The 27072-nt window shown below is 37.9% G+C and overlaps 1 protein-coding gene across 3 annotated transcripts in view; it reads left to right on the plus strand.

The window, feature by feature from the left end:
- SMIM14 (small integral membrane protein 14) overlaps positions 1-26004 on the plus strand; it is a 71687-nt gene extending 45683 nt beyond the window's left edge. Inside the window, exons 3-5 of one of the 3 annotated variants that reach the window (XM_060148317.1) lie at positions 10656-10704; positions 20429-20571; positions 22000-22823. In XM_060148317.1, the coding sequence (XP_060004300.1) occupies positions 10656-10704; positions 20429-20571; positions 22000-22164 (357 nt within the window). In that variant the 3' untranslated portion in view covers positions 22165-22823. The other 2 variants (XM_060148319.1, XM_060148318.1) reach the window with 2 other exon arrangements.
- Positions 26005-27072: the final 1068 nt, after the last annotated feature.

Raw genomic sequence — 27072 nt, forward strand, 5'->3', positions numbered from 1 at the left:
GAACCTGTGTCCCCTGCATCAGCAGGCGGACTCTCAACCACTTGCACCACCAGGGAAGCCCGCCTTTTCATTTTGATGATGGTTTCCTTTGCTATGCAACAGCTTTTTAGTTTGATGTAGTCTCACTTATTTGTTTTAGCATTTGTTTCCTTTGCTTTGGGAGTCAGATCCAAAAACTTATCACCAAGACTGATGTCAGGGAGCTTACCACCTATGTTTTCTTCTGGGATTTTTATGGTTTCAGGTGTTACATTCAGGTCTTTAATATATTTTGAGTTAATTTTAAACCATTTTTGAATTAGGAGACTCCACCTCTTGATGGGGAGTGGTAAGATTCTGGAAGAGCGTGTGTGGTTAGAAATACTGCTAAGACTATTTTTAGAAAATACAGTCTGCTATATATCTCTTTCTAGAAATTGTTTTCACATAGAAGGGATCATAGTATATTTACGTTTCTGCAACTTGTTTTCTTTTTCACTTCATTTATTTTTTCATATTAGCAAATTTCTTAGTTCAGGTTTCTATAACGGAATACTGTTGACTGGGTGGCTTATAAACAACAGAAATTTATTTCTCACAGTTCTGGAGGCAGGACGTCCAAGATCAGGGTGCTAGCATGGTTGGGTTCTGGTGAGAGCCCGTCATCCAGGTTGCAGATCTTGTATCCTTATAGGGTGAAGAGAGGGCAAGAAAGCATTCTGGGGTCTCTTTTATGAGCACACTAATCCCACTCATGTGGGCTCCACCCTCGTAACCTAATCACCTCTGAAAGGTCCCACCTCCTAATACCATCACATTGGGGATTAGGATTTCAAAATATGAATTTTGAGGAGACTCAAACATTGAGTCCATAACAGCAAATCAGAGTCAGCCTCATTTTCAAGTATCATGGTATTGGAATTTTGTCTTTCCTTTTAATGATACTTGTAATATGTGAATATCTAAATTACGGACACTTGAAATAATGTAGAAATACAGAGCAAAATGTCAGAATCCCCCTTCCTCTTGGCCCCCACTCACATATCCCATTTCATGACATTTATTGCTCTCCTAGCCAGATGTTGCATTGAGTTTGTGGACAGTCATGTATCTATATCTGTATCTTTATATATAATCAAAATAGACTGTACCATAAAGGTATAGCATATAAGTTATGTTGTTGTCAGTGGCCATAAATTACGTGATGACTTTTGGTTCAATAAATTAATTAAACTCAAATTTAGAAGGTATTTTTGTAGGATTTGGGAAACTATATGCATATCATTTGGGCAACCTATTAGTGTTAGACATTCAAAAACTGTTTTCAAAATACTCAGACTTGGGCTTCCCTGGTGGCGCAGTGGTTGAGAGTCTGCCTGCCGATGCAGGGGACACGGGTTCATGCCCCGGTCCGGGAAGATCCCACATGCCGCGGAGCGGCTGGGCCCGTGAGCCATGGCCGCTGAGCCTGCGCGTCCGGAGGCTGTGCTCCACAACGGGAGAGGCCACAACAGTGAGAGGCCCGCGTACCGCAAAAAAAAAAACCAAAAAAAACCCTCAGACTTGCCTTTAACCTGATTATTTGAAGTCTTCAGGCTTAAATGTACATGGATTATTGTGGTCCTTCCAAGTTATTGAATATTTTTGTTAATATTGTAGGAAAATATGTAGAGATGCTACTTAGTCATTAAGAACTAAATGTGATCTAACAACCCAATCGAAAAATGGGCAGAAGACCTAAATAGACATTTCTCCAAAGAAGACACACAGATGACCAAAAGGCACATGAAAAGATTCTCAACACTGCTAATTATTAGTGAAATGCAAATCAAAACTACAATGAGGTACCACCTCACACCAGTCAGAATGGCTATCATTAAAAAGCCTTCAGAGAATTCCCTGGTGGTTCAGTGTTTGAGACTCCAAGGTTTCACTGAGGGCCTGGGTTCAATCCCAGGTTGGGGAACTAAGATCCCACAAACCACGTGGCATGGCCAAATAAATAAATAAATAAGAAGAAAAAATAAAAAGCCTTCAAATAACAAATGGTGGAGGAGGGGGTGGAGAAAAGGGAACCCTCCTACACTGTTGGTGGGAATGTAAATTGGTGCAGCCACTATGGAAAACACACAGTATGGAGGTTCCTCAAAAAACTAAAAATAGAGTTGCCATATGATCCTACAATCCCACTCCTGGGCATATATCCAGACAAAACTATAACTGGAAAAGATACATGCACCCCAGTGTTCATTGCAGCACTGTTTACTATAGCCAAGACATGGAAACAACCTAAATGTCCATCGACAGATGAATGGATGAAGAAGATATGGTACATATATACAATGGAATACTATCCAACCATAAAAAGAATGAAATACTGCCATTCGCAGCAGCATGGATGGATCTAGAGATTATCATACTAAGTGAAGTAAGTCAGAAAGAGACCGTATGATACCACTTATATGTGGAGTCTAAAATATGACACAAATGAACTTACCTATGAAATAGAAACAGGCTCACAGGCATAGAGAACAGACCTGTGGTTGCCAAGGGGGAAAAAGGGATAGGGGAAGAAAGGATTGGGAGTTTGGGATTAGCAGATGCAAACTATTGTGTATTGAATGGATAAAGAAGATCCTACTGTATAGCACAGGGAACTATATACAATATCCTGTGATAAACCATAATGGAAAAGAATGTGAAAAAGAATGTACATATATATGTATAACTGAATCACTTTGCTGTACAGTAGAAATTAACACAACATTGTAAATCAGCTATACTTCAGTAACATAAATTTAAAAAAAAAGAACTAAATGTGATCAGATATAGTTAGGTTTTAGCTGTCTCCCAGTTGAAACACTGGGCTTCCTCAGTGGTGTGATTATGCAGGAATAATTGAATTGAATGTACTTTGTATTTTGTCATTTCTTTAAAATTCCCCTCCTATAATTTGGCAATGTATATCAAAACTTAAAGTGTACATACCTTCACTATAGCAACTCTACTCCATATTCTAAAGAGATTAATCAAGTGTGTAAGACTGTATTTATATGAACATTCACTACAACATTGTTTTTCATATACAAATTAGGAAATGATGCAATTAAATGGAATGCTGTGCAGTATTAAAAATTAGGGGGAGCTGGGTTTTGGCAGTCTAAGGTTATTTCAAGCTAACCTGTTACTGTGAGCTGTGTGAGGTCTGGTCAAAGGACACTGACGAACTGTTTAACCCCTGATTTGAAAGTACTTTTTTGTTGTTGGTTTTGGAATTTCACTTTTTGAAAAAATAGTAGTGATAAATATGAATAGGCTTATTTGTACAAACAGGCAGCCTTTTCCTGCATGTTGCTATAATCCGAAAGCATTCTGTGGGCCATGACCTGAGTTTTTTATACATTTTATATTTAATTTTATATAATATTAATTATGTCATTTAATACAATGACATTAAGGTTGATAACAGATTGTATTTATCTCTTCTATAGTTTGAAACTCTGCCTAAGAAAGTAACAGACACAGAATTTGAAACCAGATACCTCTGACTTTAAAGCTTCTCTTTTGAACCACTGTTCTGTACCACACTGTTTACCAGTCCACAGGTAGACCCGGTGCATGGGAAAGAAGAGCACCTCCAATATACATGAGGTTCTTGAGCAGACATAGAAAAACAGCAGATAAGTTCTTGTTTAGGTACTGTCTTAGTTTGCTCAGGCTGCTCTGGAAAAATACCACAGACTGGGCAGCTTTGACAACAAATAATTATTTCTCACAGTTCTGGAGGCACTGGGAATTCCAAGATCAAGATGTTGCCAGATATGCCAAGGTGATTTGGCTCTTTTCTTGGTTTTCAAACAGCCACCTTGCTGTACCCTCACATGGCACAGAGAGAATGACGGCTCTGGTCTCACCCTCTTCCTGTATGGGCACTAATTCCATCATGGTGGCTCCACTCTCATGACCTCATCTAAACCTAATCACCTCCCAAAGGCCCCCATCCCCAAATTCCATCACTTTGGGAATTAGGGCTTCAACATATGAATTGGGAGTGGTGGGGGAAACACGAACATCCATAGCAGGTACCTTTTGATAACTCCAAAGAGAGACTTTCTGTTTTTTGTAATTTTCTTCCAAGAATTTCTCCAAGGTAAGCTTCCTCATAGAAGTTCCATTTATCTGCTTTTTGTCATTAGAGTCTTATTTTGATCTATGGTTTTTCCATCAGCCTCTGACAGCCAAGGTTCTATATGAGGCTTCCTGGATATCCTAAGAGACTATTTTAGGTTCTACATTTTCCCTAACAGGAAATCTCTGCCAAGACTCTTGTATTCTTTAAATCTCTGTTTTCTGCCTTTTTCCCCAAGGAAGAAAAACGTTTCTTCTAATCATACTATGTTGTCTCTTCGATTTTGAAGCTAACTCATCTAAGGAACTTTACATGGCCATCCTGGTTAGCTGGGGAAGATCCCAGATCTTCCCTGGGATCCTGGGATCAGTGTTAGCATGAAGGTTTACCTAGGCAGCAACCATTGGCTGTAGATAGTCCACATGTGGTTCCCGCCACTCCACTGTAATACAGAAAATACTTGAAGTTTATGGCTCCATCTTGTAGATACTGCCATGCCTGTTTCCTTCATTTATTATCCTTGGTTTTCTTTTTTTTTTAATTGAAGTATAGTTGATTTACAGTGTAGTGTTAATTTCTGCTGTATAGCAGAGTGATTCAGTTCTCTCTCTGTCTCTATATATATATATACATTCTTTTTCATATTCTTTTCCATTATGGTTGACTGCAGGATTTTGAATATAGTTTTGTAAATAGTAGGACCTTGTTTATTGGTTTTCTTTTAGTTATGTTTGCTTTCATAAATGGTTTCCTTTTGGAGAGCCAAAATCAGCATCAGTAGTCCCACTGTATTCTTCAAATAAGTCAAGAGAAAACTGAGATGCACTGTAAGTTAGGTCTCTCTGTTTAAAGAGTTCCATCAAGACTCTCGTTTTACTAAATGTGTTTTTAAAATTCTTTAAAGACTATAATTTACCCATCGTGTTTGAATCTGACATACTGAATATATATTCCAACACGCTGGTTTGGGTAGAACACTAAGTCCTGGACTAGAAATGTGGTCATGATACTTTGGCACCTTATTATTCAGAGCCTGCAGCATCATCTGCTTGTGAACATGTAGAGTGTAGCCAGGAACCCATAGGAGATCAGCCAGAAGAGCAGGATCCAGCTCCAGCTCTTGGTGGAATGTCCCAAAGATTCACTGCAGCTTGGGCTAGAGATGGAGTGCTTAATCAGCCAGGCTCCCAGTGAATAGTTTCTTCTCATTCTTGGTCGTGTGTGTGTGTGTGTGTGTGTGTGTGTGTGTGTGTGTGTGTGTGTGTGTGTGTGTGTGTGTGTGTGTGTGTGTGTGTGTGTGTGTGTGTGTGTGTGTGTGTGTGTGTGTGTGTGTGTGTGTGTGTGTGTATACGTGTGTGTGTATGCATGTGTGAAGGCACTTTTTAACAATTTTCTTAAAGCTGAAAAGGCTTCTGCCTGCATGGCATGAGTTATAATTTGACCTGCTCAAAGTCATAATTTGACCTCCCACTCTGTGGTTCCCCTTACCTAGAAAAAAATCATTTATGAACCAACACAGCTACCACATAAAGCTGACATCATTTCTGTATTTACCAATTGTGAGTGAATTAGTTTTCTAGAAACTTGTATAGCAGGACAAATTGTACATTACCATTTTTTTTATCATAGTCCCAAAGGGAAGCCTACTCCTTCTGGTGACACCTAAAGGGAAAGAGATCTCTTTTAGTGCTGAAAGAAAACATTGGCTGTGTTAATCTTAGAGGTTATTAGGTAATTACATCTATGGTCATTTTCACTTTACTCTGAATTTGCTTCAGTTCAGTTTTATATCAGTTGATTATCAACTCACTGGAGTATTCTGTAACCATGCAAAATTGTGAAAAACAAATTGTGGTTGGTTACACAGTGTTTAATGATATGTTAACTAAAATTATGATACAAAATTTTGTATGTTGTAAAGTAGAATGGAATTGAGATTAAAAATTTAGACTCTGGAGTTAGTATTGGATATGTTAGCCAACCTCTCCCACACACGTTTCTTCATCCATAAAGTAGGAGTTATAGCACCTGCCTCCTGCTATTGAATGTGAGGATTAAATAAATTAAAGTTCTTAGTATAGTCTCTATCACATAAAAGTTCCCAGTAAATATTTGTTATTATAATGATTGTAATTATATGAAAGTACGCATATTTTAATGCTAGAAAACATAATGATAATTGTACTAAGTCAGTGAATTAATCCACATTAATTTCTAAGTATTCTGTAATTTTATTTTTATTATAATGCAATATAAATAATAAATTATTTAAATTATAATTTAAAGTAATATAATTTATAAATTTATCATTAAAATATATTTGTATTTAAATGTATTTCTAATGTGATAATAAGAAGGTACCCCTATTCCACATTGATAAAACATATAGGTATCTGTTATATGTCTTAGAATTGGAGGCAGTCAGACTAATGCCATTAACAGAAAACTGTGCTGATTTGTGCATATCTAGAGAGCATTTGGTTCTGAGGTTGACTAAATACAGCAGCTAAGTAATACTGCTTACACGCCCCAGCCACAGTGGCCTTGTGGTTCCTCAACACCAGCTCGCAGGCACCTTTTCATCTAGGGGCCTTTCCTAGTTGTTTACTCTGTCTGGAATTCCTGAATGCTCATCTCCTTGATCTTTTACTGCTATTATTGTGTAGATAGTCCCTTAAGTGTTACTGCCTCTGTCTGCCTAATTTAAAGTGGCTACTGGACTGCCACTGTATGCCATCCTACTTTCTCTGTGTGGCTTTCTGACATTTTTATAATATACTTGTTAATTGTCTGATTTCCCCCACAAGACTGTATGATCCATAAGACTAGAAACTTTGCCTTTTCAGAAACTTTGTCCTTTTCACACCATATCCTCAGTACCTGGAACTGTACTTGGCATGTAGTAGGCATTCAGTAAACATTTTGAATGAATAAGTAAATAAACGATTGTTGCATTATAACTAGACATAATTAATGAGCATCTCACATTTCTAAATGAACACTTTTATATAGCTACACAAAAATGCTTGTTTTTTCTCATATTTCATGGGTATTTCCTAGATGTCTTTAGCTGGTTGTCATTATCAGTAGTGTTGAGTAATTTAAGGGCCAGATAGTAAATATTTTAGGCTTGGAGTCTCTATGGCAACTACTAAACTCAGCTGTTGTAGTGAAAGCAGACATAGACAATATGTAAACAAATGGGTGTGGCTATGTTTCAGTAAAACTATTTATAAAAACAGGCCTCCAGCCTACAGATTTTAGTTTGGTGACCCTGGCTATAGACTACAAACCCACTGTAAGGGTGTGGGGTGAAACCCAGATCTGCCAGCATCACAGGGAGGTCAAAAACGAACACAGTGAGCATCTTATCTGGTAGACCCACATTGAGAAAGGAGGATGAGACTGATGGAAGCATGAAGAAGAAGCCTAGAGCTGGTGGTGTGGCCCTCCATGGAAGTAGATTTGTGAGGAAGTGGATATGTAAAGACTTGGGGGCTTTTCACATGGAAATCATGTCATTTGTAGCTATCATTGAGCTACAGACAGCCAGCAAGTCAGACCTGAAGACAAGGGCATCAGTTCAAGTAGAGCTATAGCCAAAAGTCAGGGCTGGCACTTGAGTTACATAATGTACAATGAACTGATAATTCATTGGTCATTTCGATCACAGCTGTAGATTTTGGGATATGCTGTGTGATTGCTAAATACTAAACCCAAGAAAGTTATTTTTACTCCTTATTTGATGTCTTAAGTAATTAGATAGTACTTGTTCAATCCAAAGACCTAATAAATCTTTTTGTTTTACATTTGCTACAATGCTACTTAGAGGTGGAAGAGTAATGGGAAAAGATATATATATGCTTATAAAAATGTAAGGACATCTCTGGAGAGATTCACAAAAAAACCTGAGTGCTGTGGAGGCTGAAGGACAGAAGAGAGCAAGAGATTTACCTTGCATAGAGTATCCTTTTGTACTTTTGAACTGTGTATACGTATTACTTATTGGGAAAAAATTAATAAAACTTAAAGTATATGTAAAGTAGGAGGTTCATTAGGTCTGATTTGTGACCCAAGGGTCTAGTAATCTTTTTTTCAATTTCTTTAGAATGTGTAATTTTTTACAATATTATTAGCTATAGTCACCATGCTGTATATTACATTCTTATAACTTATTCATTTTTTAACTGGAAATTTGTATCTTTTGACTGCCCTTCACCCATTTTGCCCACCCTCCTCCCCCTGCCTCAGGCTACCACCAGTCTCTTCTCTATATCCATGAGATCTTTGTTTTTAGATTCCACATATAAGTGGATCATACAGTATCTTTCTCTGTCTGACTTATTTCACTTAGCATAATGCCCTTGGGGTCCATCCATGTTGTCGCAAATGGCAAGATTTCATTCTTTTTTATGGCTGAATAATACTCCTCTCTGTGTGTGTGTGTGTGTGTGTGTGTGTGTGTGTGCGCGCGCGCGCGCGCGCGCGCATGCATGAGTGTGTGTTTATCGATTCATCCATCAGTGGACACTTAGGTTATTTCCATGTCTTGGCTATTGTAAATAATGCTGCAGAAAACATGGGGCTGCATTTATCTTTTCGAATTAGTGTTTTTGTTTTCTTCGGGTAAATACCCAGAAGTGGAATTGCTGGATCATATGGTAACACTACTTTTAATCTTTTGAGGAACCTCCATACTGTTTTCCATAGTGGCTGCGACCAATTTATATTCCCACCAACGGTGCACAAAGGTTCCCTTTTCCCACGTCCTTACCAACACTTGTTATTTATTGTCTTTTTGATAATAGCTGTAGAATGCATAAATTTTTAAAGAGGTTTTGGATTGATTCTTTTCATATTTAAGAAGGTTTAAGGTACCCAGCATATTTTTACATTAATTAAGATCTGTTTTCCCATTCTAATTCAAGTAGAACTACTTTGGGGACTTCCCTGGTAGTTCAGTGGCCAAGATTCCACGCTTCCAATGCAGGGGGCCGGGGTTCGATACCTGGTCAGGGAACTACATCCCACGTGCCGCAACTAAGAGTTTGCATGCCGCAACTAAAGACCCCGCATGCCACAACTAAGACCTGGTGCAGCCAAATAAATAAATATTTGAAAAACAAAAACCAAAAAACAAATAGAACACTTTTAGTGATATACACCAAAGCAAGCCTGATCATCTTAGAGAACAACTTACAAGATGATTTGTTCTGTTAATTCCAATAATTGTTTTAGATGAGGTCATAATTTGTTTGGCACAGTAATAATAGCAGCTAACGTTTCTTCTTTCTTGGGTTGTTACGACATTTCATATGCACTGTGTATTTTAATTCTCACTTGTGCTCAGATATAGGTAATATCATCCCCATTTTACCAGACGAGGAAACTAAAGCTTAGAGGTGTTAAAGAATTCACCCAAGGTCTTGAAACTCTAGAAAGTTGCAGAGCCTGACTTTAAGTCAAGATCTGCCCTTTTGCAGAGCCCATGCTTAACCAGCTAAGCACGACTGCTCTGTAGCTGCTTCCCCAAACAATTGCAGGTTATGCGTTAACTGCTTTAATGGAGAGGGGGTGTCATTATAAAGTAATGAGGCTGAATTGAAAAGTTGTATGTTCATTCAGTTTACTGTGTATCATCTCTTTTAAGATTTATGAGATGATCATTTCTAAACATCCTAAAAGCCCTCAGCATAGGGTGAACATTCATAAAAGGATGATATATGTTTATTGATAGATGGGTTTTTACTTTTCACTTATCTTTAAAATTCATAATCATATGTTTCCAAAATTAAATTGTATATAAAGATAGACATTGAAAACTTCGGATCCCTTCTCATCAGAGCCTACTCCATTCCTCCATCCTACCCCCAACTCCTGTGGTATCATTTTTATTAGTTTTTTCCTTGTCTAACCACTGTTTATGCAGATGTAAGCAAAAAGGAAAAAAAAAAAAGCCTTCCTTTCAAAGGTGCATTTTCCACAAAGAGAACCTATTTTTTCTATTAGAAGCAGAGGCTTCTAATTTTCAGGGAGAAAAAAACCTTATTAACGAAGTTTACTTTTTTTCTAGTAGCTCTCCTCTACAGTTAAGTGCTTTTCCTTTGGGAAGTCTAATAACATACAGCAGCAGGAGTTTCTGTCACAGGTGACTTTTTTTTTTCTGAATTTTAAATTTTATTTTATTTTTTATACAGCAGATTTCTTATTAGTTATCTATTTTATACATATTAGTGTATATATGTCAATCCCAATCTCCCAGTTCATCCCACCACCACCACCCATCCACAGGTGACTTTTAAAAATTCCTAATTTAAATAGGTGAATTGCACTAGATCACAGTATATTTGAATATTATGTTGAGGAGAAAATAATCCCCCCAAACTGAACAGCCCCTCAATATATTCTATGTTTTTATCTGATTTTGAAGGTATGATATATACTGTAGTAGCATTCATTAAAAAGCAAAACATGATGTTTCTAATAAATAGTATCCATTTTTGGTTAAGTCCAGTGGCTAACTTTCCTTTCTTCTTATTCATTGTAGTTGAGGCAGTCCCAGTCCTACTGCACAGACACAGAATGTCTTCAGGAATGTAAGTAATGATGGGACAGGAGGAGGCTTGGCATTGGGGGCAGAATTAGAGACCAGAATAAGACTGAATTTTTTGCCAGAAATTATTCTTACAGTTTGCCCTTTAAGGAAATGGTTCTTAGTAATGTATTTCCTACTTAAATATTTAATTTTTTAACTTAAAAAATTGTGTTTTTTGGTCCTGCCACAAAAACAAAACCTGTTCATTGAATAAAATTATAAAATCACAGATAAAAAAAAAAGAAAAGGAAAAACTTCCAGAATAATAAAAGATGACCACTGTTAACAACTTGGTGTAAACCCTTCCAAGACCCTTTTTTGGGCAAATACACGTGGAACAGGGCACCTCTGGCTCGTTGAACTGAACACCGAGGCTGCTAGCACAAACCCCTCACTCTTTCCCTACCATCGATTTGCATCCATTGGCAACTTTGAGAATTTGTGAGTGAAGGCAGGGGGGGCCATTTTTTCCCAAGGTTTGGAAGCTTTGGAGACATTGGAGTCATTCCTTTGGCTCTGACATTAGGATTCTCAAGACGGTAAGGGCAGTAGGGAGGTTTCTCCATGGCTTTATGGGCAATGGTGATGGTAAAGTGAGAATCAGTGCAGGAAGATGGATTCCGCATGGTGAATGTAGCTGACAGACTTATAATATGAGGCATCTTTTTTTCAGGACAGACATAACTTGAGGGATACTTTGAGGGGAAATAATAGCCAATCCAGTCATATACCATAATAATTTGACTGTAAGAATGGAAGTATGACGTTTACAGGATGGTGAAACCTGGCACAATTCAATTTCATATATACTTACAAATACGGGATCACTTTGTATATGTTGTTTTTCACTACTGTATTGTGAGTATATCAGCGTGTATTTACCCTAAAAATATTTACTGACTAAATAATAATTCATTGTGGGGATGCACCAGTGTTCAAATAATTCCCTTTTGTTGGAATCTTAGGTTGCTAATATATTTTTGCTGTTATAAATAATGCTTGAACAAACATCCTTTTGCACATTTTAAGGCTTTTGACATATTGCCAAATTGCATTTATTAATAGGCTAGTTGCTTATACTTCACATCTCTGAAGCTGAGCACCACTTTATTATGTATGTGAAACTAAAACAAAACACAGTAAGGTATCATTATAAAGGAACTTGTTAGTACATTATTAATTACTGTATTACTGTGTGAACTGGGTATCCCATCAAATTCTGTAAATGTAACAACTTAGAGAAACAGGAGCTAGTACAGTGCCTGTCGCAAAGTAGAAACTTTGTCAGAATGTAGTGCTTTGGTGCAGCAGGGTAATAATTATATGCCTCTGGGCAAGAAAGTAATGGGCAGACTTGTGTTAGGTTTTGGGGATGATGGGTGGTGGTTCCCCAACTCCAGATTTCTTTATGTTATGTAGCGTTCATTAATCTGCAGTGTGCCCTCTGATAAGCGTCGTAAATTTTTGCCTCAGCAGTAAAGCTAAAATGTGTTCTTCTAGTTGAAAATAATCTTATTGAACTCCTTATGGGAAAACAAGTGTTTATTATATTTGTGGTATTTGTGACCCTTGAGCCAGTCCCACCTGTAAACCAAGTATACTCTTATTTCTGTAGGTGAAATTTCACTTCTTTAATCCAAATATAAAGGCACAACTCTGGAGCTTGAGTATTAATTCAGTTATCTTGGCCAGTCGTTCCACCCCGCCCCAGTTCTTTTAGCATTTGGTGGAAATCCTTTCTAACAGCCATGTCTTTAAATGGTTTAAGCAGTTGTTTCCTCTGAGCGATATAATTACTTTTCTGTGTATTCTAAATTTTCACGAATGAGATTATGCTGTTTTCATAAAATATATATTAATCGGGGGTCCCCGCAACCCCTTCTTCTGTTTCAATAATTTGTGAGAATGGCTTACAGAAGGCAGGAAAACAGTTTAATTACTATTACCAGTTTATTACAAAGGATGCAACTCGGGAACAGCCAAATGGAAGAGATGCCTAGGGCAAGGTATGAGGAGAAAAGGGGTACAGAGCTTCCCTGTCTTCTCTGGGTGTACCACCCTCCCAGCTCCTCCATGTGTTCACCAACTGGGAAGCTCTGTGAACCCTGTTGTTTAGGGTTTTTATGGAGGTTCCATTCCATAGGCATGAATGAGTAAATCATTGGCCATTGGTGAATAACTTGGAAGCTGGAAGTTCCAACCTTCTAATCACTTGGTCAGACTCCCAGTGAGTCCCCATCCTGAAGCTTTCTGGGGGCCCACTAAGAGTCACCTCATTAACATCAACTCAGATATGGTTGAAAGGGGTTTATTATGAATAAGAAAAGACCTTCCTGTCACCCTTATCACTCAGGAAATTCCAAGGATTTTAGCAGCTTTCCAACAGGAACCAGAATGAAGACCAAATATATGTATTTCTTATTATATCATAATATCACAGTATCCATTGTGCCTGCCATGATATGCTGCATGTATTTGAGATGATTTAATAGAATATGAAGCTCATTACTTCATGTGGTAGCAGAATCTAGTTGCAATCTGTGAGCATATCTAGTTGCTGCATGATTCTTTATATTGAGCTACATTCCACTTCATCGTGATATTTACCCACAGTTTTGTTCTCTAGAGTTGCATAGAATGAGTCTGCCCACTCTTCTGAAAGACTGTCTTTCAGATAAAGAGTTGTGGAAACCAGCTCTATTGCTAATTTAATTTTGGAGTAAATCAAAAGATGGGTAGATATTCTGAGGATATTGTAATTACTGTATACAACTCCAAAATCACAGGGTTTAAAGCCTGCTGGTGCACTGTCCAATTTCACTGCTGTTCTGTTTCTGCCTTTCCCACTGGAAACCTGTATACATTTACAGAAATAATCCCTCAGGATCTGCCAGCTCTTAGAGCCTCCCTCTCTTTCATCTTCCTGGTGTCCAGCTAAGTTAATAGCTTCATTGTGAATATTCCATTTGACATCTTATTTGTAATACTTTTTCTTGTAACCAAAGACTTAACCCTTGAGCAAAATGGAACCCTGTATTTTGGTGTACAAAGTCCTTTTACATTTTTATGATTTGACATTTTTCTAGACCATAGAGTAAAAAGTATTTACCCTTTTAAGGCAATTAATTCCTAGGCAGTGAGGGGAACAGACTTTATATCCTGCATGTGATTGTGCTTCTTTTTTTTTTTTTCTTTTTCTTTCCAGTACGCGGGCCTCTCACTGTTGTGGCCTCTCCCGTTGCGGAGCACAGGCTCCGGACGCGCAGGCTCAGCGGCCATGGCTCATGGGCCCAGCCGCTCCACGGCATGCGGGATCCTCCCGGACCGGGGCACGAACCCGTGTCCCCTGCATCGGCAGGCGGACTCTCAACCATTGCGCTACCAGGGAAGCCCAGATTGTGCTTCTTAATATCTAGATTACTTGGCACTACGTTAATATTTAGAATATTTAGTGCCAAACAGTTGTCACAATAAAAACCATAGTGGTCAGCTCATTCAAAGGCCCTTTCAGCTCTGTGTGTTGACTTTAAAATAGCTGCTCCTGGTATTTGTTTGTATTAGCCACATGCTGTGTCGGGGAGTTTGAGTAGCATGCCTGTTCTGAGACTTCACGAAGAAGTAGATCTTGTCACAAGGGACTGCGAATAATCACAGAAAGCCTATAGTGACCCCATTCATCCCTATTCCTGGATATTTCAAAAAGTCTAAGTCAGTTCAGATACCCAGTGTCTCCAATCCTAAGACATTTTAGGTTTACTGTTTTTGCTTCATTCAATTTAATGTTTTTATATATGGTTCAAAAATCAAGAAGTTAATTAGTGTATAGTGAAAAGGTGTCTTCCTACTCATATTCTCCCATCTAACCATGTCCTATCTCTAGGTATTATTGGCCTTCTATGTAGCTTTCCAGAATTTCTTTATGCATGTACAGGCAAAATATATATTACTTGCCCCCCTTTCTTAGTACACACTGTTTTTCACCTGCTTTTTTTCTCTGTCAAAAAATAGCATATCTCATGGAGACTTCCCTCAACATTGTTTTATAACTTCATAGTATTCCATTTTACAGATATACCATAATTTCTTTTTTTTTTTTTTTTTGAGAATTACATTTTATTTGATAGACTTGCTGAGGACTTAAGCCTGGAAGACAGCCTCTCAGATGACACTGAGGGACTGCTCTGAAGAGGTAAGGGAGGAGCCAGGATATATAGGAGTTTTTGCAAGAAACCAGGTAGTAGGAACATCAAAAGATTATTGTTAATTAAAGAAAGACAGGGACTTCCCTGGTGGTCCAGTGGTGAAGACTCCAGGCTTCCACTGCAGGGGGTGTGGGTTCGATCCATGGTTGGGAAACCAAGATCCTGCATGCCATGTGGTGCAGCAAAAAAAAGAAAAACAAAAAGAAAAACAGACATCTCAAGTTAATGAAGTCAGCGCTTTTCTTTGTATGGGAAGATGCAAGAGTCTGAGTTCATTTAAATCATTCCTTGAATATGCACCTTATCAATGAAAAAAAATGATGCCTGCCAATTCAGTAAACAAAGGATGTAGCCATCAAGCCCTCAAGCCCTCACATTACAGCTGCCTGAGGGTGAGCCCTGAGGGAACTCAGCATAGAAATAGGATGCCTGCCATCAGACACTGCAGCCACCACCAGCCCCCCATAGTGCACCCTGAGGAGACGCAGGATGAGAAAACATGGGAGAGAAATATACCATAATTTCTTAATCAGACACTCTTGGCAGACATTTAGGTCTGTTTCCAGTTTTTTGTTAATAACCTTGCACTGTTTGTCCGTGTGAAAGTACATTCTAGAGCCAATCTTAAGTTTGTGCTACTGCTGTAAACAGAAAAACATTGACTGTGATCAAGAGGTTCGACTATAATTGGTTCCGCTATTGTCCTTTATTCTGAGATGGGCCTTAAGTTATTAGAGAATAAGAGAAATGCTCTTATCAAACCTGGGGTGTCAGGTCAAACCTGGGAAGTCAGATCAAACCTGTATCCATTTGGCCTTTTAAGTGGAGAATTCTTCTGCATTCTACCGCCCTGCAGAAATTTTAGAGGCACCCTTACTTTTTCTTCCTCCTACCATAACCAGTCCAGGCAGTCGCCAAGTGTTGTGCTTCTTTCATCCTGTTACCATTTGTGTCTGACCCTTTTTCATTCTCACTTCACCATCTTATCCAGCCTAGCTATTCACACAAGGAATTTTCTGCACTCAGTCTTTTCTGTGTTCTAGTTGATCCTAATACTGATTTTAACTAGAGCACAGATTGATAATGGTTGATGTTTTTTGAATACCTACTGTGTACCAGGCACTGTGCTGCTTTCCATGTACTGACCATTTCTCTCTTCTATCTTTCTAACTACCCTATGAGGTGATTGTAATATTTCCATTTCACAGATAAGGAAATCGAGGCACAAAGATTATATATCTAAGAGGTGGTGGAGTCAAACAACTGTGAGATGGTCTCAGATCTTAAAAAGTTAATGACCTAATTAGGAGAAGTAGGAAACCATTCCTTCAAACTATAAGTGCTACACTAGTCTAGAGAAGAAAGGAAAGAGTGGGCAGAGAAAACGGAGACTTTTTTACAGATGAGAGAGGGGTGTAATTAAATGAGATTAGTTGTAATATCATGCCAGATGGGGAAGAATAATCAGTCCCCAGAAGGACTGAGTTTGCAAAGTTGGCAAGTGCTGTTAGCCACACTAGCATTGAACTATTGCATCAGATTCGTTTGGAAAGCTTTAAAAATATTGTTGATTCCTGACCCCACCCCTGAGCTGCTCCTGAATTAGATGATGTGAGGCAGGGCCTTGGAAACTGTGACATTGGTATCATCACAGGCTATTCTGACGGGCAGACAGGCCAGGGAACCACTGGCTAAAGAAGGAAGAAAGAATGGGGTTGACTAGACCAGGGGATGCTTTTTCTGAGAAATGGTAAGAGGTAATATTGATGAGTAGGGCCACATCTGATGAGGAAAGGCCAGGCTGAAGAGTTCAGAGTTGAAGCAGTAGCAGTGGAAAGTGAGTCACTGGATTAGCGAGCAGAGATGTGTTAAGAGCAGTGTTTTTTAAGCAGACTTTTTTGGCAGTAGTATGCAGGAAGGAAAGGCTGCAATAGGAACCAAGCTAGGAGACAGTTATGGGGAACTAGGAGTTGTATTATCACTATGAGAGTCTTAAAATGGAGCGGGCATTTTGTCAGGGTTGCTTTGTCTAGAAATAGGCATTAGTAAATTTGTGGTAACTCTCTGAAGCTTCACAATCTTTTACCTGTGAAGAGTATCAAAAAGTAAGGGACCCATTTTCCAAATTGAATAACGTAAGAATTGGCGTTGGGCTTACACTTCTGGTCTGTACAATTAATCAAGCATTTTACTTCTGAGAGGGCACTATAAGAAGTGATCATGTATAGAAGGCACAGTTATCTTTCTCTGACTACTTTTAAATAATCTAGTTTTACCTAACAGCTAGTTATGAGTTTATCTATCAAAATTCTTTTAAAATCTGTATTTTCCAATTTTTATTTTTTTAATTTAATTTTATTTTTTGGCTGCGTTGGGTCTTCGTTGCTGCTCGTGGGCTTTCTCTAGTTGCGGTGCGTGGGCTTCTAACTGCAGTGGCTTCTCTTGTTGTGGAGCACGGGCTCTAGGTGCACGGGCTCGGTAGTTGTGGCATGCGAGCCCTAGAGCATGTGGGCTTCAGTAGTTGTGGCACTCAGGCTCAGTAGTTGTGGCTCACGGGCTCTAGAGCGTAGGCTCAGTAGTTGTGGCTCACGGGCTCTAGAGCATAAGCTCAGCAGTTGTGGTACACGGACTTAGTTGCTCCACAACATGTGGGATCTTCCCGGACCAGGGCTCGAACTCTTGTCTCCTGCATTGGCAGGCAGATTCTTAACCACTGTGCCACCAGGGAAGTCCCTGTATTTTCCAATTTTACTACCCACAGGAGTAGAAATTTTCAGGGATCTGTCTTCTAATGTGATACTGTCAGAAATTATGACAGCAAAGAGGTTAAGAGCACAGTCTATGGAATGAGACCACATGCCAACTCTATGACATGGGGATTTAACCCCCACTTTTCCTCAGTTTCCTCATTTATAAAATGAAGATATGATAGTACCGACGATAAAATAAGATTGTTGAGGAACTCCCTGGCAGTCCAGTGGTTAGGACTCTGTGCTTTGTGGTGTCTGGGGTTCAATCCCTGGTTGGGGAACTAATATCCCACAAGCCTTCAGGTGTGGCAAAAAAAAAAAAATTGTTAAAAGGGATTAAGAGAGAATGCCTGGTTCAAAGTAACAACTCAACTTTTAGCTATTATTTAGTAATAAAAATAATAGTATTTGATTTTTAAAAAAATACCATTCTTGGAGCAGCTTAAAGGACAGAATTAGAGGAGGCAAGAGTAGGTATGGGGAGATCAGTTAAGAGACCGGACAAGAAGTGATGGTAGCTTGAGCAAGTGTGGTCACGGAGCTAAAAGTGGACAGACTTGAGTGATATTTAGGAAGTAAATATTTACTTCCTAAATATCACTTGACAGAAACTTCACGATGGGTTAAATAGAGGGTCATTGAGGGAATAAAAGGTGTTTTCATAGGTTTCTGGCCTAGGCAGTTGGATGGATAGAAATCCAATTTGGTAGGGCATGGAGGGTGGGCCAGGGGAGATGCTCGTGGTTTTAGTTTGGGATATTGAGTAAGTTAATTACGAGGTGGGGTTCAGGTACATTTTTAAGAAGCATTGGCTCTACAGTACACCACAGTTTAGGAACTGTTGATATGAATATTTAAAAAAAAATAGAGAACTACTGATGTAGATAGATAATTGGATACTGGGTTTGAAGTTCAGGGAACTGAAGTTCAGGGCTGAATATAAATTTAGGTGTGGTCTGCATACAGAAGGTAAGTGAAGCCACAGATGAGGATGATAGTATGCAGAGAAAGAAGAGAAGGGAACCTAAAAATGACCATGAGGAATTCCAAAATTTAAAAGCCAGGAAGAGGAAAATGAGCATGTAAAGGAGTGGCTAAGTGTTAGAAAGGAAATCTGGCAGTGGTAATGGCACAGAATACAAAGGAAGAAAGTCTTTTAAGGAAGAGCATGGTCGTGGAAAATGAGGACTGAAATTACCCATTAGGCTTAGCAGCCTGCAGGTGTCATAGGTGACCTTTCAAAGAGTTGTTTGAATGTTGATGTAGGTAGATGCCAACCTAAGGAGTGAATGGGAGGTAGTGAAGTGTAGTTGTAAATATGGACCACTCTCAAGAGGTTAGCTTTGATAGCTGGACAGAGAAGGAGGTTGAGGGAGGGATATATATATATATTTAAATATGGGAGAAACTTTATCATGTTTAAGTGATTATGGGATGGCTGCAATGGAGAAGAGGGTGTTGAATTCACAAGAGAGGATAATGGATAAATTTCTGCAAGAGTGATGGGATCTAAAACTTAAGTGGAGAAATTGGTGTTTAGTTATGAAGGGAGGCACATATAATAGGAGGGAACAAGGAAAGGAATGAATGTGGATATAGAGGGGGGAAATGCTGATTCATTGTGTGATAAGCATTGCAAATTGATGACCCCTGAGTACTGTGATACTTGTTCCTGGAGAATTGATTGGGTTGGAACAGAGACTAGGTTCCTCTCCAGTCTGTTCTTGGGATAGCTCAGCTCTTTGCTTGACTTTGTCCCCTTTGGCCTCAGCAGTGCCACCTCGGCCCTGGGCCCGTGGACCTCAATGTAATGCATCATGCATCTGCTTAGTTTCAGAATCTTGTCTGGATTTCTTTTACTTTTTCCTGAGGCAGTGAGACCAAAACCAAACATTTATACATAGTCTTGACCGGCTATTTAAATCTAATCTTCTAGAATTTTCATTTTTGATACTTTGAGTTCTCTAATATACATTTCATTTATTAGAAATTTATTAAGTTCATACCATGAACTAGGCACTGTGCTAGGTACTTAAATAAATATTTAAGATATGGCTGCTTTAAGGAGCTGGAAAGACTGATACCTATCCAGAAACCTGACTTTTTTCTCTTGATAAAGGCATAGACTATAATATCTAGATCTGAATCCAAATTCTTTTTGCAAAAAAGAATGCCAAATTAATATCTATTTGTTTGAGAATGTCATAAAGGGATATTAATTCATAAATTATACAACGTGGATGTCCCCTTTTCCTTAAGCTCTGTTATTTTTTCATGCTACTTCTGTAATTAAAATGCATAATTTCCTCACCCCTAGAGTGTTTTAACCGTGTATCATGTGGTCTTAACCTGAGTTCTGTAGATCTCAGTATATCTATGGATTGGTGGCTTTGTGGGTCCATGAATCTTCTGCAATTATATGCAGAATTGTTGAATGTGTATACATGGATTCTTATAGTGGAAAGAGAGTCCTTTTTTATCAAATTCTCAAAGGATTCTATTGCCCCAAAATATTAAGAACTACTATACTATTAAAAATCTTTAATAGGCTCTGGCTTATGAGTATTTTACACCATTTACCATTTAGATTTCCTCACAGGAGGAAAGGGAAATTGAAGCTGTAATATTTAATAATTCTTAAAATTACTAATGCATTTTTTATATAATTTTTCAAGTTGCTATTTAAACATTAGGATTTGTTTTTACATTTATCTAACAGTATTATAATTTTTCTACAGTTTTTGTTGCAAATACATTTTCTGTTTGTCTTTAGTACCAGGACCCCCTAGTGATAATGGCATCAGTATTACTATGATCTTGATGGCCTGGATGGTTATTGCAGTGATCTTGTTTCTACTGAGACCTCCTAATCTAAGAGGATCCAACCTAACTGGAAAACCAACCGGTCCTCATAATGTAAGTGTTGTGGATTAGAAATGTTTTGGGGTGGGGGGATGGGTGTGGTCTGGGAAAGGGGAGGAGTTTGTTTTGACGGAAATATCTGAATTAGCAAAAGGAAGATTTAGCTCACGGAGTAAGTTCTTCCTATGTAGTCCTAGTAAATCTTGAAACCCCAAATGGCTTAATCTTCGTGGAGTTACATTTAGAGAGAAGTACAGACCAGTAGCCCCCAAATCATTTTAAGGTGAATTCCAGTCTTTACTCATGTGAGAAACATAAAAGTGATCCAGTTCATAATAATCCACAGCAGTATTTCTCAAATCTCAGTCTTCCACTACCCAGTTCTATCCACCTCACAGTTGATCCCTTGCCTTGTATGCTTCCAGCTCCCCCTCCCCAAATTCTCTTACTAGCTACAGTTCAAATGTTTCTACACACACATTCTTCATTTTCTCCGCTTCTGTCCTCACTATCAAATACAACAGAGACACTGAGCCTATCTGGCTAAACCTGTTTTCCCATCCTATTTCTCTCAACTTCATTCTTCCAGTTCTGCATCACAATAGGTCAACTGAGCTGGCAAAAGGAGAGGTAGGAATCATTCATGTTGATAATCTTGATAGTCATGATTACAGCCATTTTTAGAACCTAACTGAAGGTATGATAAAGTGACCCAACAGGGAATTTTTGATAGAGCCTCCATTAAAGGATTCCTTTAATAATTTTCAGAACCAGTGTTTATATTTTTTTTCTTTCCCATTTGATTTGGATATTACGTCTAAAAATATTTCCATGACAGATTTACTTGTTGAACACCAAATTATCCCACTAATTCCCTTCTCCAACCTAAAATAATTGCTTCTTTTCCCCAATCCTTCGTTGTTACTATTAAAAAGAAGTTTGGTTAGACCAGTTGCTTATACAGGAGAAAGCAAATGTGCAGTGTTAACTGGTCAGTGCTTTGGGGTTTTTTAGGATTAAAACATTTATATACGTAGCATGCTGACTTAAGAAGGAAGGCATCATTAACACTATATAAAATGCCTTAAATTTATTTTAGGGTTTTCTTGGAGAGGAGGGTATCCATAAAACAGCTTGTATATTGTCTTGATAAAGTGCTTTCTCCTAAGCCTTTTTTCTTACTTTCTGTGCACAGTTTTATTACTTTCATATCAAAAAGCAACATCCTCAATGTTTGGAACTAAAGAAACCCAACTCAATTAGAAGCCATTCAAAAGTGACAGTCCCCTGAACCTTAGTTCATTGTAGACCAGCAGTTCTAAAAATAATAGTCCCACAGCTCTAGGAATAAGCAAGAAAACATATTGACTAATTCCAAGTAGAAAAATTCATTATCCTCAACTAGGGCCTCATATAGCATGTCAGAGTAAATAAATGGAATCTTCCTGAAGATTCCTAGAAGGTCTGCTCTTTCCTTTACAGTTCAGAAGCTTTCTATTACAAGTAACAAAAATCTATTCAGGGGCTTCCCTGGTGGCGCAGTGGTTAGGAGTCCGCCTGCCGATGCAGGGAATATGGGTTCGTGCCCCGGTCCAGGAAGTTCCCAAATGCCACGGAGCGGCTGGGCTCGTGAGCCATTGCCACTGAGCCTGCGCGTCCGGAGCCTGTGCTCCCCAACGGGAGAGGCCACAACAGTGAGAGGCCCGCGTACCGCAGGAAAAAAAAAAAAATCTGTTCAGCCTGGTTTAAGTAATTGGCTTTATTGGTTTACACATTAAAAAATCCAGAGGTAGGATTAATGTTTAGAAAGTTTAACAGCGTCATCAAAGATCCGGGTTCTTTCCTCAGACCATTAGCTTTATTCCAAGGTGGGCTCCCTTTCTGGTCCCTATAGGGCGGCTGCCAGTTGCAACTGGTGCCACATACTTCCTCATTGACTGACATTCTGTAGTGAGAATTATGTCTTTAGCTTCACTTTGATTGTACTGTACTTAGTCACCTTAGCAAGAGGGATGAGACTACCTTGATTGGTTTAAATTATCTCCTCTGGAGCTGTCAGGGAGAGCACTTTTACCTAAGTCAATATCACTGTTACAAAATTTTCCTTTCTTCCATGCTACAAGGAAGAAAGAGACAGACATCGGTGAATCACAGTGTTAATCTAGTGCTCCCTTGTGCAAAAACGTACAAGAGGTCCAAATAAGTATATGATTTGGGATGGGAAGGTGAGGGGCATTGCTGCTCAATTCTTACTGTATGTGTTAGACTGGTTGCACTGGGAGATTTAAGAAGTCAATTTCATAATTCCTCTCTCTTTAATGCCAGGGACAGGATCCACCAGCCCCTCCTGTGGACTAACTTTGTGGATATGGGAAGTAAAAATAGTTAACACCTTGCACGACCAAATGAACGAAGATGACCAGAGTACTCTTAACCCCATTAGAACTGTTTTTTCTTTTGCATCTGCAATATGGGATGGTATTGTTTTCATGAGCTTCTAGAAATTTCACTGGCAAGCTTATTTTTGCTTCCTGTGTTATCACCTTTCCTATATTTGAGTAAATGATACATTAAAAAGTTACATGGGGCTTTTTTGGTTATCCTAAACTTAAACATTCCATTCATTCTGTTTGTAAATGTGATCATACTTTTTGTGATAATTTCTGGCCTGATTGAAGGAAATTTGAGATCTCTACATTTAAATATTTTAAAATAGTTTTGATGGGTTTAAAGATTGTTTTTTAATAAGGTATTTATAAAGTTACTTGGGGTTATCTGAGATTGTATGAAAGAAAATTAGAACCACATTGTATGTACACTTAACCTTGGTAGTTTATTTGTGGATGGCAGTTTTCTCTAGTTCTTGGGACTGTGACAGCCTTTGGAATATTTTACAAGTTACAGCTGAATCTGTATCATCCACTACAACTGGCTTATGTGGCAAAGAAAAGGAGGAAAGAAGAAATGAAGTAATTGTTTACTAAGTTTTTATTCCCATAAAAATGTCTAATATAAGAAAACTTAAACATGATTTAAATATGGTGGATGATTTACAGTCCATTATATGAAATTTGTAAGCCACTGTACACTAGCCTTACACAGTTCATGAAAGGAGGAAAAAATTTAATTCTTTCTGCATTTGCCAGGTGTAATCTATACAGTAATAATTTAAGCTATAATTTATTTTTGAAGTGGGTGCCTCTCAGGAAGCTGCTTTTCTGTTGTAAAACTTCCCTGTTAAATGAAACTATCTTAAAGCTGTATTGGGGGCCTGTTTGGTTACTGATATTTGAATCCTGTTTACTTATTTACTCTATTATTTTCTTTGAAGAAAAAATTTTGAGTCTTGTTATCTTTCTGACTTTAAACAATATTTAATGAATTCTTGATTTACTCCAAGGGAAAAGGAGGAAAATGAGAAACATCAAGGATCTTTTTTTTTCTCAACCTCTGTCTCATTCTTGTTTGGTAATAGGATGGATTGGGGTGGGGAGGAGCATTAATACAAGTAAAAATTTGAAATGTGAAAAAATGTAAAAGGTTGCATTGTTTTTTTTTCAGTTTGATAGAAAATGAATACAAATGGCATAAAAAAATTCTGCATGACCTGTGTGGTTATGGAATTTTTTCCTAGCAAGTGATTGCAGATGATTTATGGGGGCTGGAAGATATTTTGCTATCAATGTAAGGATTTTCCCCCACTAGATCAGTTTAGCTTTTAGCTGTATAGATCTGAGAAATTACTTGTATGAATTGAATAAACTTCTCTGTATCATTGTACTGTTTAATAGAGTCTCTGATACAATTATGTGATGCTCATAGGGTATTTTTTCCCCTTTAAAATGATTATATTCTAGGCTATAAACACTGTAAGGGCTTCATTTCATTATATAATCCATTATTGACTGCTTGCATTCCTCCTGTGCATCTTGGCTTTGTCCTCAACTTCTTGAAATAATATAACCTACTCTTAATTACTTGTGTTAATTGAGAGGTATTGTAACACAGGTAAGTCAAATCCTGGATAAATGAACACCATAGATTTAAGGGTTTTTCTCTCAATATGGCCTATTGGAAGCCTTCCCAGCTCTACAGCTCTTAAAGCATTTAAAGCAGAGAGGCAGGAATGGCTTAAATGGAGCTAAATCCCTATAAGCATTCCTTTTTCTGTCCTTGCTCCTGAACTTTGAAGGCTAGCACATATGTCCTAACAATCTGCTGTCTAAGCTGCTAGAAGGCTAGTCTATGGATATGATACTGATGTGTTCACTGAATCTGTGGCTCACAAATAATTAAGAATTGACTTTGGTTGAAGAAGTGGCTATGACATGGAAACAGAATATGTAGCGTTAGCTAGAGACCTAGAAATCTGGGTTCTTGTTCTTAGTTCTTCATTTCTGTCACATATACTTAATTGACATTACATTAGAATATTAACGTTTTCCTATATGGACCATCTATTTAATTAGTAACAAAAGTTTTTAGTGAAGTATTAAGTCTTGGTTTTTTTGCTTGTAAAATTTCTTTGCACTCCTGACAAAGACGGTGTGCAATAGCACATAAAGTATTTCTATTAACCTAACTAGTAATTCATATTATTCTCTTTAATTCCTAAAGCTTCTACATGTGGCCTTTTTCTTGAGCACACTCTTACTCATTACTTGGCTTGTAAACATTCACCTGAACTGTGGCTACTGTCATTTTTAAATAATCTGGAAAAAAGAAAGATAAAGCTTCACATTTTAATCACTTTTGGCTCTTAAACATTCCACAAATGCCATTAAGAGTTTATTTTGTTTTAGAGTTATTTAATGTTCTTTTATGCAAAATAATGTTTTTTTGCTTTCCACGTGGAAAAAGTTAACATTGGAACTGTGTATAGTAAAAGATTTTATCATGTATTTATCCAAGCACTGTCCCATGGTCAGCAAGTCATATTTTAAACTACTTGGAGAAAGTTTCAGAAGTAACTATTAAATACAGCTCTTCCATGGTTACTTTTAGTGTCTTTGTGGTATGCGATATTACAGTGTTTATAGAATTATCTTTATCTTACATCTTCAAAGGAACCTCAGAAGTCTGTCACCCTGAATCAAAGTCTGTCACTCTAAATGAATATGTGCTAAAATTTGACGAGCTCAGCTTAAGACACAGAACAACAACTTGAAGGAGAAATGGAGAGAGTTTAAGTTAATGGGTTAAATTTTTGTTGTTGCAGTAGTAGGTTTAGTCTTAACATTATAATATTTCTAAATGAAAAGTCATATGTATTTGTTACCATGTCTGATGATTACTTTGTTAAAAGCAAAGGTGGTCATGTGATGTACCAAATGTTAATTGCTGTTTTTAAATGTTTAAATCATGCCAAACAAATCATGTCTGTGCCATCCAGGGTTTATTGTAATCTTTTACTGAGTACTTGGATTGGGATAAAGGGCTTGTACTATGCACTTTTTATTAATGAATAAATAGAAAACATTAGTAACACTCACTGCTATCTGTTTGGCTTTTGTGGCAAGAGAAGTGAGCATCTCTTGCTTAGTAAAATGTTAACATCCTTTATTAACCAGTTTCTTTGTAAGACTTTTTACCCCTAACTAAAAATTCCTAAGATGAACTTTGAGTTACAAGAAGAATATTTATGTAATAACAGTATGGGGCCAGTATTCAAAAGTAAGGATTCTAAGAATCTCTAGGAAATTAGGTTGCAATTACATTTCTTTTGTTACTTTTTATTTCTTCCTAGAATACAGGTTCAATAGACATTTGCTTTGAGGGTATAATATCCTATGTGTTAATTATTTGAGCGGACATATGTTACTCAAAAGGAGCTAGACATGTAACTGTACTGAAAACACCCAAAACTGAAAGTTTGTGTTTGCTCTATGACCTGGAATGCATCCAGATACTAAAGATCAGGGACTTACCTGGTGGTCCAGTGGGTGAGACTCTGCACTCCCAGTGCAGGGGGCCCAGGTTCGATCTCTGGTTGGGGAACTAGATCCCACACTCATGCCGCAACCAAAGAACCCACATGCCACAACTAAACATGCCGCAACGAAGATCCCACATGCCGCAACTAAGACACAGCGCAGCCAAAATAAATATTTAAAAAAAAAAAGATCATTAATAACCATACACATAAAAATAGTATAGTTTTTCTGGTATGATTATGATGTCAATGTCTGTGTGATACTTAAGTGTTAAAATTGCAAAATTTGTGAAATATATAACTTCCTGGAGATAGTGACAAAGTCTCAATCTAAACTTTGTCACTGTATGTCAGTGCATATCTGAATCCCCAGCAAAACTGTTTTCATTAAATGGCTCTGCAATACTAGTTTTCCACCCAGAAAATGAAATTCTAATAAAATAAGTTTTTGATCCCTGCCATTTCATCTGATAGTTTTCTCAACTCAGAATCTCAATTTATAAAATTGGTTCTCCCCCACCCCCCAAAATGTTCTGTAAACACCAACCATGATTATCTCCCATGTTTAGGTTTTTTAAAAACTGGAGTTATCAATGTGATTTTTCCTCACAAGGAACTTAACC

Source organism: Lagenorhynchus albirostris, chromosome 4 (genome assembly GCF_949774975.1).
Source record: "Lagenorhynchus albirostris chromosome 4, mLagAlb1.1, whole genome shotgun sequence".
NCBI lineage: Eukaryota > Metazoa > Chordata > Mammalia > Artiodactyla > Delphinidae > Lagenorhynchus > Lagenorhynchus albirostris.